Below are 18,164 nucleotides of genomic sequence, written 5' to 3'. Positions count from 1 at the left end.
ATAAAAGCATCTTCTGGGTTCTTCATTTTTTTCCAGATTATGCGCGTTCTGTTGATAATGTTTCTTTTTTTATCATCTTCCAGAATTTCTGGTGGAAATTACTCAGATTTTTGCTGTATTTAACTATAACTTTATTTGATGGGAGAATGGTCATCAACATCAAATCTACTTCTTTCTTCCCGTAAAATCTAAATTTAAAATCAGCCCTTCTTTTACTTTTTCATTTTTAGGAATGTTTAATGACATCAAATTGATGTGTGCTAGCAGTGTACTATCTCCATGAGTGTTATTAGGAGTTGTGTGTATGTTTCTTGGAGCCATTATAGCTAATTTTGTTCCAGACTGCATTTAAGCTTCATTTTAAACACATTTAAGCTAGCCACTACTGTAAATAACTTCAATTTAATAAGGAACTTTTTAAGGCATAGTAGCATAGATGCTAAAAATTTGCATTATGCTGGAGCACATCATTTAGATGGCAGGCAAGTCCTTAGGAAACTATCTCATATGGACTGGTAGCCTATTTCAGAAGCATGTGAATATTGCCATGAAAATCAAACATATATTTCTTAGCAGTATTTATTGCTAGGGAGTCCTAATCCCTGAAACATTCTTTTTTCTTATGTGAGCATTGCTTGTTGCAGGGTGTGTTCCAATGGTTTGGATTGTTGTGGTCATAAGTGTACTGTGGCTTTCATAGATTTTATCTGTGGAGCTGGTCAGGAAAAGGAGAGGCTGTTGTTCTGCAGAATGGAAAATAGGAACTGTCACCTGTTATCAGTTACTCTACTGATTTTCCATCTGCATTTTCTTCATCTATGGAGAAGCCACAGCTTGGTTGAAGTGGAAATACTTTCTCACCTATGCACAATATGAGATATTGTACAACTAACTTGTACAAGTTCTGTTGGGTGTAGGTCATGCCATGGTTTGATTTTTTTATATATTGAGGGAGAAGTCACATTTAAAGAATGATGTTTCAGGTGGCCTTGCATTGAAACTTGTGTAGTTGTACATGTCCTCGAAAGAATGAGCTTTTCTTGGTGATTTTAGTACTAAGGCTGAGACATTTCAAATGCTGAGTTGCAATCTGTTCCTGTCTCTTCAGTTCCTGCTTGTGTCCCAGATAAAGTCATGCCAGAATGAGAGACTGTTTACTGTGGTATCATTCTGATGCCTTCAAGGAGTGAGGAATCAATAGTGGTATCTGAGGCACTGGAGGAGTTTTCTTCAGAAGTGTTGCCCTTCCAGAGGCAGAGGGAGACGTAGCAACTGTGGGCAGATTGAAACTGTGCCTGTGGGAGGATGTTGCAAGGCAAATATTCCAGGTTGTCTGAAGGGCAATTGTGGTCCCGCCTTGTACAAATGGCTGCAAATGCATTTAATAGGTGTGATATGTGCAGCAGTGTGGGCTGGTGGCTCTGCCGGGTACCTACTGCAGAGATACAATCAAGAGAGGGAGGAAAATACAAGTGGTGTAAAATGTTTAACCAGTTTCAGAGGTCTTGTGCATCTTTGAAGTAAATATCCACTTCCACAGCAGGTTACTTTCATATGGTTATCTAAGAAAAAATTATCATCTGCTATCCTCTAATTTCCTCAGCAGTCATAACTGCTGAAGAATTTATTGAGCCAAACTCAACAGCTGCTCACTACTGATGAAAATTAGAAATTCCAGTTTGCCTCACCCAGTGAAGTACAAGTCCTGGAGACTGCCCCAGGACACCCCCCTGTTGACGTGTTGCCTGTTATTCCGTTAAAGCTGGAGGAGGAGCATATGCAGACCCTGCGGAGAAAAGACTTGGAAGTGCAGAGCTTGACTTTGCAGAACAAACTGGAGGAGAAGACCTGGAGTCAGGAGAAAAATCTGCTGCAGCAGGAACTCAGGCGTTTCAAGCAGGACACCTTTCTCCTGTATGTCAAACTGAAGTGGCTGCTGAAACACTGGCGGCAAGGCAAGCGAATGGAGGAGGAAGGGGAGGACACGTTAGAGGTAACTGTCTTACCTTAATAACCCAGATGAATACTGGGATGTCCCTTCTTTAAGTGTAGACTTGAAATATGATGTGGCACCAGCAGCTTTCAAATTGCACATATATTGAAAGGGGATTCAAATTAAACATTGAAAAGCTGCTGTTGGCTTGTGCTGAAGTAGATTCTGCATGTTGTGTTACAGATCACCCATCTTTAAAGCTAAAACCTTAACTAGTACAAACAGCTGGTCCTGAAATACTCTCACACAGTAAAGGAAAAATTAATTAGGTCTCAAAAAAGACTCTTGAGTAATTTTTTGAAAGAAAAAAACACACATTAGAAAGGTGAGGGAGTCAAATCTGTTTAGATGGATTGAGTGCTGTTGTTTTTCTCATCCTGTGCACAGTGTGTTCTTTACAAAGCCTTCAGCAATACAGATGGAGGGAAGCTGTTTCTGTGCTGGCAGGAGAATTACACAGCTTCATGTGGTAACTTACAGTGAATCATCCTCATTTGTTGCCCTTCTACATACACATGTCTGCCGCCGTCAGCAGCAATACACCAGTCGTCATCATAGTGCTTTTCTAAGTAGAGGCTAAATCAAGATCAGGAATTTCAGAAGTACATGACAACCTGGAATCCCCAAGCTGACACATCTCAGCCGGGGTGTGGTTACCAGCCAACATGCACTGTGGAAGAAGTGTTGAGCTGCACACCTAGAATTACCATTTGCTTCTTAGCTAAAAAAAAAAAAAAAACTAAAATGTTTTCCCATTCTGACATTTTATACTAAATTCTTGAGAACAATAGATTTGTTTTGCAGGTTCATGCAATTCTGAAGCCATCTGGTAAGCAACAAAGTATTTTTTCTCAGTATTTCTGGTCCTTTTATACCTAGTATTTTTCAAAGTTTGCTGCATTTGGCAGTACAAGTAACCTTTCAGGTCTGGTCAGAGTGTGCTTAAGCTGAATACTCCAATGTTTGTATTCTTAGATAAAGGGTGGATGAACATCTTTGATTCATCTGTGGTGGTAATATGAGTCAGAAACAAGAGATGAGTTGCTATTTAGAAATAATTTGCTTCTACTTTACTTCAGCTATGTTAATTTGCTTCTGTGTAAATTAGCTCATCTTCTAATACCAAAAATCTTTCATTTCTTGACTGTTTGGATTTTTTGACTGGTTAATTTATTACCAGCCCAGCTTTATTGGAGCCATGTTTTGCACATGCTTTGCAGAATATAAAATGATAGATTTGGATACTTCCTAATCTCCATTACTTCATCGCACAATACACCGGTGTCTTGTACAGTTCTTGATTAATGTGTGATAGTTTATATCCATCATGTGACATTGGACCCATCTCAGTTGCATAAATTCCCTGTGTTGCAGGCCTGCATAGTGATGTGTTCACATATGCAGTAGGTGATGTATCACCCAAAGATCAGTTCTGTGGCCTGAGTTGAAGTCAGTATATGCCACCACAGAGATGCAGTCCCTTCCCTTAGTCCTTCAGTAGATTTCTGGCCCCGGAGGTAAATGGCAAAAGCGTGTTCCTGTGTTCCCTCTTTCATTCTAGATCGAGCACCCCGAGACCCTCCCAGACTTTGGCATTCCGTCTGAGCAGAAGGCAAATGATGCAGAGCAAGAGGAGGAGGAAGAAGACGTTGTGTTTGCACTGACGGATTTCTCCCAGCATCCCACCCCGGACAGCACTGATCATGGACCACAGCTGCAGACTGCAGAATTACTGCAGCAGCAGAAGCAGGTACTACTCCATTTATTATATATCTTGCCCTGAGAATGGAAACTGTGAATTTTCCAAGAGAGTTCTGTGCTGCTGTGTTAAATCACCTAGAATCATACTTGTGTAAATCCGTCTAGCTACACAGTAATTACAGTGGATTTCATCCATTATATTTATATTTAAATTTAATCATGAGCCACGTGATTACTGTTCTTCTGTTGACAGATGCTATCAGTGAAAAATCCTATTTCTTCTTGTGGCTGTTTGCCCAGAAACATCTATCAGGATGTGATGGTTTGCAGAATTTACAGGCTCCTCTTGTCTGAGCACATCTATTGTACTCTTCTGTCAAGCTTTTAACAAGAACATGTGATTTTGTTTCCTTGAAATAATTTAAGAAACTAGCACATGTATTTAATGTTTCCCTTAGAGATGATGGGAAAACAATGTAAAAGTTCCTTCCTGTCACTGGGCTTGTTTTTAAAAGCCTGAAATCAAATCATACTAACTTTTCTCTGGCATCTCCTGTACCCTGACTGTGTGTCAGAGCCCTGCCATATATCCTAGCTTTTTCCTTTGTAGATTTAATATATTAACTATCCTAACAATACAAATAAAAAAAGAAGACAGATTTCTTATATTTTTTAAATGAAAGCCATTCATATTAGACCATCCTGTTACATGCATTTATTTGCAATCATAAATAGAATGGAGAAAGGATTCTATGTGAAAAACAAATTCAGAGGGAAAAAAAGTCTTCAGTCTTTATGCCTGATGTCCCTTCTCTATCCAAGCCTTTGACACGGGAGTCTGCTCCACACTGACAGCTCTCAGGCAAATATGTACTCCCTATGATCATAATACTTAGCTGGAGTCACTGCAGGCCTGGGGATTGTGTCTCTTTGCATCTGAGCTCTCCACCTTGAATTCCCCAGACTCTCGTGATTAGCATGTTTACTAACTGCCTACAGTGTTGCAGCAGGTAACAGGAATTCTGTATCCTATAAAAAGGATAATCTCTAACTATTATTTTCTGTGAAGTGTGCTACCAAGTTAGTATTCATTTGATTAGTTTGACATTTAGAAAGGTTCTACCTTGCTGGTCACCCAGACCCATCACTGTCTTCCTCTCAGCAAGCTCTTCACTGGTGAAAGGCTGTAGAAGGCCATGCAAGAGATGCCTTTGAACACATCATCTGACTGCATTCCATCTGTAGACTGATTTATTCTGGAATTAGTAAAATAAATGTATACCAAAATGCTGTTTCTTTACAAACTCTGTCATGTACTAACTTTCCATACAGAGCTCTTAAAATAACCAAGAACATTCAAATGAATAATGTACTCTTTGAAATAATCATTGCTTAGTCATTAATCTCAGTTAAGGTGGCAGAAGTGGGCAGTACATTGATTATAATTCATTTTTATATACATCACAGCAGTTCCAGCTAATCTTGCTTGAAGAATTGATCCACGTGGCAGGAACTGACCATGTTTTGGTACTCCCCATGATGATAAAGAGGGCATGATACCCAAATGAACTTGTCGTGATAAAACAGATTCCTTGTTCCCCAACCAGAAAAAAAGTGTTATTTTGACACTGCAAGAATGAATAAGTTTGCTAAATATTTCTCATTTTAAGCACTATTATTTCTTCTGCTTGTGCACACTAGGGCATCTTCTCACAAGCACTGCTGTGCTGAAAAACACACTGAGTTTTGAGGGGTTTTCTGCAGGTTCCTTAAGCCCACGACTGGAAAAAACATTGTTTATACAGGGAATTTTGAATGATTGGTACAGTTGGAAGTCTCCAAGGTTTGCATCTGACCAGAAGAGCCAAATCTGCCTGACAAGTTCCAAGATGAAATGCATCAGCACATACTTCACACTAGGAATGAAACTTTTAGTTAGTCTAGGAGTGGCTGAGATAACTAGGTCAGAAAAAAGAAAGGCCTTAAGTTAACCTGAGGTTACCCATATTTATTTTTAACATTTAATGTAATATTTAATGGCTTGTGTTTTCAGGCTGCACTCCTGCTGCTTTCTTACCCTGTCTGGAAAGTGGAATTGTTTTGAGAAAAATAATAAACCCAAAGGCCATAATTTCGACATGCAACTTTTAATTTTACATTTCTATGATTTGAGATACTCAACTGGCTGATAAATAAACCAGTCTGGCTTGTCTTGGATTTTTATTTGGACACTGTGTGGAGGGATATAGGCAAGGCAGAGCAGAAAGGAGAGAAAAAAGGTAAGCTGATAAGAGGCAGAGTAGATCGGGAGTCTGAGAGGGGTCAGTTCATCTTTTCCTGCATGACATTTTCCCTTGGCTGGTAGCTGGGGGACACAGCAGAACGTGTCAGGCAGGGTTAAGAGCCAGGCTGGAAGTTTGTGTTTAGGAGATAATCAAGCCAGTTGGACTGGTGGCACAGCAGAGGAGAACAGCCTGTGGATAAAGGAAAAGCTTTGTTTCAGTTTACTATAAAGTGAGATGCCTGTTAGATGGTGTAAGATAAGGGAATAAGGAGTAGAGAGTTTATCTGTGGTCCAGTGGAAAAAGCATTAAAAAGCAATGCAGTAGTGGTGCTGCTGGGAGGGTTGTCAAGAATTAGATCTCTTTTCACTCATATAATGTTTGTTTTCAAATCTTACCTAAGAGAAAAGCCCAAAGGAATAGTCATTAAGCCCTGAATATACTGAAATGGGTTGCACCAAGATCCAGCTTATCTTTTGCCTAGATCTGTAATTTGACAGAAAAAATACATGGTTCTGGTTTGCTGTTTAGGCTCCTGACCTTGTGTTTTTAATTTACTGCTCTACTAAACTGCTTATAATACCAGCCTATGGCTAAAGTCTTCAGTCAAATTCTCAAGGGAAATTCTCAGAGAAAAGTGAATTGTAAGAAGAACCAAACTGCAAACCGCTCTTTTCCAAAACTTTTCTAGAGCTGGATGCTCCTGTTTCTGTGGTTGACTCAACTCAGTAAATGCTCCATTGTCCTACATTGGAGGCTACATAAAGGTTCTGTTTGTTGTCAGCTGTTTTCTCTATAAATCCAGAGCTGTAGATACAAGTCTTTAAATTTTTGTAAAGCCTTTGTAATTATCTTGTCTTAGATCATTTTTGAATCAGTGAGATTCCTCTAAGCTTTAAATTTTAGAAACAGCTAAGTGCTAAAGAACCATCTCCTTGCATGGAAGACTGTCCAGAGAATCACAGCCATGCCAAATTTCTGCTGTGAAACATGCCTGAAAGAAAGGGGAAGACTATAACAATACTTGTTGTATATTTACAAGACTTAGTCTTCTGGATAAGCTGTTTTGCCAACAAAATCTAAAGCATGACTAGATGTAAACATTGTATTTCAGAGCACATTCTCTCAAAAATACTTTCTTTGTTCTCCAAAATCACTCCAGTTTGGCAAAACAGAAAAAAAAAAAATAATTTCAGACTTCTCCAGCTTCAGACTATAAATACAGAGTCATGCAGAAGAGACTTCTCTGCAGGAGTACAAAGTATGTAACCAAAATTGGATTTATATTGGCAAGGTAATTATAAACCCAGCAAGCCAGGGGGCACCTGGGGTACTTGTCTCATAACAATGACATTGATGTAATGCCTCAGAAATAAGAAATGCCCTCAACACAGTAGGCAACAAATGCAAAAAACCTGCAATGAGGTTCTTTTGTCCTTTATGTACTAGTCTATATCTTCTTTCTTTGCAAACCAAATTTTATAGGACTCTAAAATTATCAAATATATGCATGGGAATGAGAGATGTAACTTGCTTTGGTGTCATTTGGTTTTATTTTTCTTCTGTCTAATTTCTGTTGTGGAGCCTTTTGACTGCTTTGCCAGAGAAAGGTTTGTACAGCACACCAGAAAACACAGAACTTGGTTCTTGAATGAAAGCACTTCACAGACATTTGGAGTCAGGTTTTTCAAAGAGGATGAGACCAGATTTTGATGCGTTCAATACACAGCAGCTTCTGTTGTGACATTAAGGGCAAAACTTCAAAGGAGTTCTTATTCTGATTATTACACAAGGGGCTTGAAATGTTTGGAGGATTTAGCCTTAATTAGGTAATAGAATGAAAATGCATAGTGGAAACATAAAATCTCATTGCATATTGAATAGTAGGTGATCTTATATGCATGATGGAGACTGCTGCTGGAGAGCAGGAAACTGCTAATTGGCATTAAATGTTAATGGAATTAATTCTGCTTCTGTGGGTGCACTTCTTGCAAAACCCCATCTTGTACACCATCACTTTTCATTAACCCAACCAGATAGGTCAGTCAATGAGCACTTGCAGTCATTTCCCTACATCTAGCATATTTTTGCTGATGCATCAAATGGCTTGGAAAAAGTCGACTACGTTGTTTGATTTTTAGAGAAAAAAGGCATCTTGGCATGTATGACTAGCAATTACAAAAATAAGTGAGGTGGGTTCAGTGATGCCAAAAATTTGGTGAGCATATGAAGTCAGCTTCGTTTTCTCGTAAAATTTAATAAGTATTGCCATTGAAAAAAGAACATGACAATTATTTAGATTTTTGTGTACTTATGTTTACTTGACTTGTCTTCAAAGAAGCCTCCATGTAGTTACTTCATGAAGTACCAGATAAGAGGGAATGCAGGAAGCCTTCACTTGGGAAAAAAACACAAAAATAATTCAATTAGACTACCATGCAAGGATAGAGAAAACTGATTTGAGTTAGGCCTTCCAAATGGGGTTAACACATTCATGAAAACCAGGTAGTTAAATGGTGAATTTTTGAGTAATCATTCCCATTTTTCTGCCCCTTGCTGTGTCTACTAGTCAAGTATAATTTTCATAAAAGTATTTCTAGTCAGGATAACTCATCAGATACAATCTCTGGTTTCTCCCTGGTGTTTGAGAGGCTTATTAGGAATATTTCATTTAAATTCTGGATTAAAAAAAATAATGTATTTCTGTTTTCTGATTCATTGACTGCAAAAAAAAAAAAAAAAAATTATGGGAAACCTTTTCTTTTACTAATCCAGAATGAATATTTAGAAATTTTTTTTTTTGTATTTGACATTAAAATGGCAGGTTTTGCAAGTGTCCAGAGAATGTGCAGAAGGTAAATGCCAAAACTAAGGGAAAAAATTAAGATTTGGGTAAGAATACGTGATGTCAGCTTTGAGCTAGACTTTTAACTTAGCTCCACTCTTGGCTTCTGGCTATCATAAGAGCTCTGACAACATTTTCAGCATGGCCAGGACACTCTCAACAAGACACAAATGGGGATTTGATTCCCTCTGCAAGAGGGAAGGTGGCCTCTCTGGCCTTCAAGCCTTTGGTACCAAGAAGGGTGCTGCTGCAAAGCTAACCTGGGTGCAACTGCCTGGCGTGGAGCAGGAATATGAAGTACAGACTACTGAAACACCTTAGCAGAGATACTCAGCTCAAAACCTCACTGCATTTCTCAAAATACTTTTATCTGAGAATACAAAAAGCATTGAAAAGTTATCCCCTTTCTTTTTATGTAGTTTACAAATATTTGGCATTTGATACGGAGCAATGACTGTAAGTGTGAGACAGACACGAAACTACCTAACAAACCTCAGGAATGATACTCTAGCTTTGTTTTACAGTATTAAAAAGAAAAAGTTATTAATTATGTCCTCAGTCCAGAAAGATGCTCAGTGCCTTTTTCAGAGTAACTTACGTATCTTTGGCTTTCAGGAAGCATCAGCACTAGGGCTAATGAGAAGCAGAATCATAGAATCATTCAGGTTGGAAAAGACCTTCAAGATCATTGAGTCCAACCATAAACATCACACTGCCAATTCCACCACCAAACCACATCCTAAAGTGTCGCATCCGCACATCTTTTAAATACCTCCAGGGATGGTGACTCAACCACTTCCTGAGCAGCCTGTAGACAGAGATGGCATCGCTATTCTTAGTTTTCTTGTGCAAAAGTTAGCCTACACACTTTCTCTTCCATGCAGTGGACACACAGTCATTTTTCATCCTAAAAAATGAAACTGGGTAGTAAAGCCAGCATCTAATGACAGCATTTTGTCTGCTTTGTTGTGTCAGGCAAGCGAAAACCGGAAGCTCCTGAACGCTCTGAAGGGTTTGCTGGATGACTTCCGCTCGGAGCTGCGGGACGAGGAGCGGGAGCGCCAGGGGCTGCAGCAGCAGTATGCCCTGCACAAGGCGGCCTGGGAGGTGGAAATCACTGAACTCAAGTGTCGCCTCCAACAGGTAACGTGCCCCAAGTCCTGTAGAGAACAGCTGAGGTGCTTAATGAAACAGGAAATTTATGACAGAAAGGGGACTTTATTCATGCATTTTATCCTGGTGTCTGAGAGTCCTCACCTGAAGCCTGATCAAAGTTTTGCTGCTTGAGTTGCCTCTTGGATTTCCAGTTGTCCCAGCACAAAGGACAGCCCACATGCAGTGACGTAGGTGAGAACAAAGGAACTGAACTTCTTGCTGTATTTTCTCAGCAGAGTTGGGTAGTTATGTATCAGCTGTGGTAATGATTCATGTGGGTGTCTATATTTATTGGAGAGAAAAATGTCTTGTGGTTGGCATGCTCGCAATTAGTTCATCACTGTGCCTTGGTGTGTAACAACTGCAGTATTTGATTTATAGCAGAAAAAAGAGTGATTCAACAACACTGAAGTGATAGATAATATATTGATATTAAACCAGCCATTCAAAGCTACTGGTTAGTGATGGATGGTACCCCAATGAAATGAGCTCTCGCTACCTGTCATGGGATACTGTTAGAAGTATTTGTGTAAAACCTGGTGCCAGGTGTTCCAGTGTCATTTATGGCAGCTCACAGAAGATGTACTGTTTCTGAAGCAGCATGAAAACAAATCAGCAAAAATGCCACAACAATTTATTTCCAAAGCTGATGGCATAAAAGCTCTTACTTTACACATTGAAGAGGGAAGGGGTGGGAGAATTAGTACATTCTTTTTCTCACAGCTCTTGAGAAAAATCATAGAGCTCCTCTTCAGAAGGAAAATATAATAAAAATATTCACTGTTGGAAGTGTGGTACATTTGGAAGGATTTACTAAATTTTAGAGGCTCACTGTGACACATAGAGCTGAGATGTGAGCACTGCTTTTCCTGTCCAGGTACTGCAGGCTGCTTTCCCAGAATGAAGGAGGCAGCTTTCATTTTTAGCAGAGTCTTCTCCCAGAAGATTCAAATTCTTAGTTTCACTGCTTCTCAGCACACCAGCATTTCTGAACAATGTATCACTTGAAAAAGGAAAATAAATCAGTTCCTGTTTTGACTCCTTTTAAAATGTCTTGGTGACAGATTTACCTTAGGCTTGAGATGGCAACAAAGAACAATACTTAGGGAAAGTCTGACCACAGAACTGCCAAGCTTTCCTACTTTGCCTTTGCATGGGCAATAAACTTCCAGGCTGCCACTTTGGCTGGTGTTTGGCACCAGGATGCTGCTGCCACTCCTGCTCAGGGGTTTCCACCCTCCCTTCTGGGGCTTTTACCAGTCTCTGCTACCTCCACTGCTCTGCTGGAAATAATATATAACACTTGGTAATTACTGGGCAATGGGTGCTATTTGTTAGGGAGTTAGTGTTAGGGACCAAACCCTGTGTATGCTTTGAGAATTTGCATTGAGGACATGGGACCCATTAAAGATATGGGAGTCCCTCACTAGGACTCTGACCAATGGTCCAGCTTCAGGATGCCTGGGGGGAATATAATGTATCATATCATATCATATATCATATAATGTGGTACACAGGTGTGAGAAAGATGATGTCATGTTGACTTTGTTAAAATAGGATTCTGCTCTTTCAAAATTGATTTTTTTTTATTTGGTTGTTTGGTTATTTGAAAAAAAAAAAAAAGAACAACTGGACTCTGAAAATTAGCGGTAGAAGATGCCGGTGTTTTTAAGATTTCCCTGTCACTGCAAGTGGGTGTAACAGGATGTTATCTGCAGCTCAGTACAATTTAAGTAACTCAGGCAGTAATCTCTCAGTCAATTGTTTGGGGAGGCTGTTCCAGAGACTAGTCAGCATCACTCCTGAATCCAGTCTGAAATTTCTTTGTTCAGAAAGTTTGGGCTTATTTTCCACAAAGGGCAAGGTGAAGGTGTTGTCCTTCTCTCTTGTTAGAGGAATATGCTTCCCAGCAGACCTGCTGCCTCTCATTTTTGAGGACAACATTAACTCCAGAGGTGGAAATGAGTTTTCACTTCATTTCACCTGCAGAGCTAGGGGATGGAGATGTATCCCATTCTGAGTCACACACACATCTACTGAGCTGTCAACAGAAGGTCAGATTCCAAGGATAAATTCTTCACTCACTTGAAGTTACACAAAACAATTGAGCACTTTTTCCCTCTGACAACAGTCCAGCACTGGCCCAGCTTGATCAGAGAGGTTGTACAATCTCTGCACTTGGAGGTTTTTCAGGATCCATCTGAACAAAGTCCTGTACAACCCATTCTGATCTCAGAGTCCATGTTGGAAGCAGAAGGTGGAACTAGAGACCTCCTGAAGCTTTTGTTTCCCTATGAATCTATTGCCTTGGGCCAGCTCTTTTGATCTGTTTAAGCTGACCCGATCATGAAATTGAAGAAGGGAGGGAAGGTGGCATCAGATAACTGCCCTTGAAATCAGTTCAGAGTCCAGAACCTCAGAGATGGGAGGATGATCTTGGTGCACCTGCTGCTGCTGCTGCTAACACCTTCTCTTGTTGGAAGGCAGGAGAGTCATACAATAACACCACTTCTGAGGGTTGTTGTGGAATAAGCCTCCTCAGAAGATGAATTCACACTCCTTAGGTTTCAGGTGAACTGAGCAAGAGCACAAAATCAGAGCAGTAGCTGAGGACATTGTTCTGAAAATTGTCTCAGAGATAATGAAAAGGTTGGAGTTTATCTCCGTGTTTCCTTCATTACCTATATTCCCATCAGAAAATCATAACTGGTGCTTTAAGAGCATGTACTGGTAGAGCTTGAGAAGTTATTCTCTGTAGTTTTCACTGTCTTGATGTTAAAACTTTTTCCATTCTGAAAATATTTGATCATTTATTGAGATCCTAAGATGTAATAATTGCTATTATTCTGCCATTACCTTTGTAAAGTTAGGTCTTTAATGCATTGTCAGGCACAGGTTTTTATTGCAGAATGTTCCTAGTAACTTTTGACTTTATTGCTAGCTGGAAGGGAAGAGTGAGAATACCTCTGGAGAAACAGGTCTTGCTTTGGATGCGAAGGGAGCTTTTAAAAGGGAAAGAGAAGAGCACAAGAAGCTTCTGGCTGACAGTCACAGTGTGGTGATGGACCTCCGCTGGCAAATCCAGCACAGTGAGAAGAATTGGAACCGGGAAAAGGTGGAGCTCTTGGACAGGCTTGATAGGGACCGGCGAGAATGGGACCGTCAAAAGAAGGAGCTGCTCAGGCGGATAGAGCAGGTAAGGATCTGTCAGGTAAGGAGTCACCTCGGGTGAGCAGTGCCTGTCTGAAAGAATGAGGCCATTGTACCATTACTACACTCAGGCCAAGCTCAAGGGACAGCATTAAGAAGCAGCACAGGAATGATTTTGCTTCCTTGGCTACATCAATGTTTCTCATGTTACGAAACAATTTATGTACACAAGGGAGTAAAAGGAAAATGCTCATAATCCCTATAAAAGACCACTTATGAGAAATCAGCTCTAGGTTAGAGGTCATTTCCTCATTTCAATTACCCTGGACAAGCATGGTCACATTCTGTTTGAAAGCTTTAGTGCATCTCTGTGCTAAAACACTCAACCCAAAGAGATACTCTGATTTTGGTACCCAGCTTCTTGCTGAAAGAGACTGTTCATCCATGAATTTGCCACCAAAGATGCAGCTGCTGCATCTGTTCAGTCTCAATTGAATTCTCTTTCTCTGGAAAAGGAGCACAGGAGTTAACATGAAGAGCCCTAACTGATAACAAACACAGTTATCAGTACTAAATATTCAGAAGAATATTGGTCACATTAATTTTGTGCAACCTCTGTTATCACTTGCAAATCTGGGAAACGCATACCTACCCCCTTTTTTCATGCCTATCTGTATTTCATCTTTAGTATTAGAGACAAATAATACCTAATGAATTTATTATCAGCCTGGAAGCCACACAAAAAATTAAGTTTTATGAGGGGAAGTTAAAACACCATTTTTGACTGAATATTGTTCAGCTCTGAGTCATGCATTCCAGGAAAAGCAAGAGAAACAATTGAAATTGTGGGTCCTCAGTTAACTGAATTATTTCTGTCCTTAGGACATCAGAAATGGATGACGTGTGCATGCTCTTTAGAGAGCATTATACTTGAGAAAAGCACAGAGTGGCCTCTCAAGTTTAAATCAATGAAAGCCCAGTGTACCTTCATGATCAATTTTTGAAAAGGATTCATTGTCTGTGTCTCATGTTCCCACATCAGGGCTGCAACAAGAAGTTAAAGAAAGACCCAGGCTGGAAATATTATGAGTACAAGACAACCTTGGTTTGAGCTGTGGCTATTAAACCCACAGAGAAGCACTTAGGAAAATCCCATGCTCATGTGGGTATTTCTAAAATCAATGCTAGAAGTATAGGTCTGAGTGGACAGTGCCAAACATGAAGGTTTTATAGACCAAGAAAGGTGATTTTTGAGCTTCTAAATTTCAAAATTTAATCTCTTATATATCTGAGGGGTTAAGTGTGTACTCCATGCAGATTTTTGAGCTAGCCCTTATAATGCAACACAGTAGTGCATCTCCTAAGATAAAATCATCAGAGATTGTAAGCCTTATAGCAAAGCTCATCATGCAAAGTTCCTGTCTTGCAGGGTTCAGTGGCAGATGGTGCCTGGTTAGTTTTCCATGGCTTGACTGGGCTGGCTTCTAACTGTTGGATTGTAGTGGCCAAAACTACCTCCTATGGATTCTTCATGCACAATGGCAATTAAATAACCCTTGGAAAATTTTCCAGTATACTAAGGACGTAGACAGAAACTTTTTTTTTAAAAGTCACTGGTACCTCTTTAGATGTTTATTTTATTTTGGATGTTTTTATAAATTGTCGGGTTTTAGGTATATCCTCAATAGCTTGACGGACTTAACCTGGTTAAAGACCGCTTTTTCCATTCTCTGGGAATGGGGCACATTGAAGGAAGCCACTGAAAAATCCCTGTTAATGTTACCTAGCTTTTAATTCTCTTAAAACCTGGCCTAACCTCTCAGTGTCATCCTGGGAGAGCCTACAAAATAGTTCTTAGCTAGTGCTGGAACTGATTTCTTTCGTTATGTTTCTGAAACCTCTAGGGCTTTAACTATATATTTACTGTGCCAACAGAGTTGTACACAGAATTGGCAATGAATAGGGGAAATAAAAAATATTATGTCAAACTAACTTCTGAGGACTAAATGACCAGAAATAGCATTTGAAGTCTTGGATACCTGCCTACAAAACTTCATAACCCCATCTTTGCTTATAATCAAACATTTCCCTGTGTGACAGGAAGCTTCCAAATATTTGCAAGCTTTTAGTTGAATATTGTCTCAGATTGCAGTCATGCCCTGCTTTATATGGAAACAATTAGTATATCTCTGAAGTCCTACTCCCCAGGGTTTTGGTGTGTGTATTCCATGTATGGCAATACACAGAGGATGAGGAGTCTACACCACTGTGTATGTTTGAAACAAAGTCCAAGAGATAGCAGAAGCGTGTGTGCCACATTTCATTCTAATGCTTTATGCCAGTCTGCTTTCACACAGCTCCTGAATAATACATGTATGATAAGAGGGAAGTCACACCAATGTATAAAATATATAAAGTACTTTACTCTGGATGGTGATGGGAATACTGCTGGCATAGAAAAAACATGATGACCTACTTTCTTCAGAGCTCACAGTTGTTGTTTTTTCTTTTTAAGTACTCTGTCACTTCATTTCCCCTTAGAGAATCTCCCTCCCCTGTGCTCATAAGGCTAATTGTGCACAGAACACAATGACAAATATTTAAATTCACAAGATCACCTGTATGAAAAGTTGTGTATTTAAAGGTATAAAAACAAGGGGACTCAAAATTATTACCCATTATTAAAAAGTTAGGACAATTATTTGTCACTTTAATTCTCCTGTCAGCTCTCTGAGGTTCAGGGAGTAAGGGAGTACTGATACTGTTTTCTCATAAAGATTTCTAGAACATTGTCCTTATAGAATCCCTAAAACTCTGAAGGGCTTGCAATTAGAGCTATCTATAAAGAAAGCATGTGATTACCATTTCTCCTTCTATTGAATCTTGCCCATATGCTCAGGAATGGCACCCAGGATCCCTTGATACATACCTTCCAGCCCTTGCCTTTACAGGACACCTCCTTTTAATGAAACTGTCTCAGATTTTGTACATCATGAACAAAACACTGAAGGTCCATTTCCCTTTTTGTAGACCTGAATCAAGAAAAAAATCTCACTATTTTCATCTCAAGTGTAAATTTAATCATTTGGGACCTTAAATGGTTTGGTCTAAATTAAGCACTACAATGTCTGCTTATTTTTCCAAACACAAGCAGCAAGATAAATATGTTTTGTAGGTTCTCAGTTTCCAGGGCCCTAGTGAATGACTTGCATTTTCAGTTTATTGTCACTAATCTTAACATGCTGCTCTAGCAAAACATCAGAGTTCTTATCAGATTCCTGCAGTCATTTATCATGTTTGAAATTATCACTTACTTCATCCATCCTGTTACATTTACAATTAAAAGAGAAATTGATCACATAATATAATTTTAATATTGGCAATTTCACTAATGGTTCGCCCTCTATTCACCAGCTTTTGAAAAACGTAGAGTTAATGGCTTTGATGCTCCTTCTGTAAATATACATTTTCTTTGAACATGTTCTGCATGCCTAATTCATCCCTTTGACAATGCTGTTCTGTACAAATACTCAACTTTCCAGACATGCATTCAGGCTAGGCCATTTATAAAACAAAGCTTTTCAGGTTTTCTAAGCATAATTTTCCACCTCTGGAAACAAGTGATAAACATAAAAGTGCAGCCTTTGTGTTGCTGACCAGAAGAAAAATGTCTTTGTTTTAATGAGAAGGCAATTCGCTCAGCCTTCCATCAGCTTTTACTTGTACTGCTATCAAGATTGCTTTTAAATAACAGTCTGTGTTGATTTGTTTCTTTAAAAACCAGATTACAGACAGATGCATTATTTTGTATATACATATATACTCAGTGTATACATATAGATGTAAATAAGCAAAATTGTGCATGTATACATTTAGTCACTCAAAATCCCATGAGTAATAGCATCAAAGTTCGAGAGAAGTCTTTCTTTGTGGAACGACCAGTAGAGCAAGGCCAGTGTCCCTTGGAGGTGCACCCCTGGGGCAGGGCTGTAATCCCCAGGGCATGGGTGCCTCGCTCCTGGGGAAGGATGAGTTCTGCCAAATGCCATTCACTGCAGAAGTAATTGCTGCTCCTTTTAATCTGCCTTGTCTCCAGCTCCAGAAAGAAGCGAGCCCACGGAGAGGAGGTGGTTTGATGTGTGAGCAGAGCGAGAGCAGCCGGCGGCCATTTACGCCGCAGGGGAGCCTCCGCGTGCCCCGTTCCATGGGGTCCAGGTCCTACTCCGACTCCGACACCATTCAGTTTGATGAGCGGTCGCTGTCCAAGCTGAAGGAGAGCGACCGGTGCAGTGCCACAGAAAACCTCTTCCTGGAATCACTGTCCCTCAACTCCCCCGACAAGCCTGATGAGCATCGCTCTCGGCACCTGGAGCGGGAGAAATTCTTGACTGGACTAACAGAAGTATGAGCTCTTCTACATTTTATCATGCTGTTATCTCTTCTGTCAGAATCAATACAGCTCCCCTGCTCTAGGAAGTGAGATGTTGTGTCACAGGCACTGCTTACAGTTACCCAGTAGTAAATTTGGTATTGACAAGTTTTCATTCCTTCTTATAAGCTGATTAGACCAGTGTCAGTCACGGGAGAAACTGGAAGCCAGCCGGAAGGTCCCAAAGATTACTTCATCTTGTGGCCATTCATGTTATGTATGAGAACTATATTTGACACCATGTATTGGCTTAGGAGGTCTTAAATCTTTTCCAATTGTAAGCAGATACATATTTATGAAGAAACATGGGCTTTACTTTGTTAGTAAAGCAGTTAGTGCTTTACTAAAAGTAGAGAGGCACTTCTGATTGTTCTGCCGTGGTTGCTTTCGAAACAGATCAGCATGAGTAAGTGAGCTGTTAAAATAATAAAGTTATTTATCAGCAAAGTACCTACCCTGAAGTCACACCATAAAGCTATAAAGATATAAAACACAGTGCTAAAAGATGACAGCAGGAAATGGCAAATGAAGTCTGTGTCCTCCACCGTGGCAGGCTTATTTTCATCAGTTCCAGGTCTTCACAGTTTGTTTATATTGCTTCTGAGTGCA

The 18,164-nt window shown here is 39.8% G+C and overlaps 1 protein-coding gene across 11 annotated transcripts in view; it reads left to right on the top strand.

The window, feature by feature from the left end:
* Positions 1 to 18,164, top strand: part of MTCL1 (microtubule crosslinking factor 1) — a 102,647-nt gene that overhangs the window by 71,915 nt on the left and 12,568 nt on the right. For all 11 annotated transcript variants that reach the window (XM_072924510.1, XM_072924514.1, XM_041714697.2 and 8 more), the window contains 5 exons: positions 1,763 to 1,993; positions 3,555 to 3,743; positions 9,797 to 9,964; positions 12,918 to 13,172; positions 17,223 to 17,528. In XM_072924510.1, the coding sequence (XP_072780611.1) occupies positions 1,763 to 1,993; positions 3,555 to 3,743; positions 9,797 to 9,964; positions 12,918 to 13,172; positions 17,223 to 17,528 (1,149 nt within the window). The remainder of the gene's footprint in view (positions 1 to 1,762; positions 1,994 to 3,554; positions 3,744 to 9,796; positions 9,965 to 12,917; positions 13,173 to 17,222; positions 17,529 to 18,164) is intronic.

The sequence above is a fragment of the Taeniopygia guttata genome, chromosome 2 (assembly GCF_048771995.1).
Source record: "Taeniopygia guttata chromosome 2, bTaeGut7.mat, whole genome shotgun sequence".
NCBI classification, from domain to species: domain Eukaryota; kingdom Metazoa; phylum Chordata; class Aves; order Passeriformes; family Estrildidae; genus Taeniopygia; species Taeniopygia guttata.
This window is presented reverse-complemented; position numbering and strand designations above follow the sequence as displayed.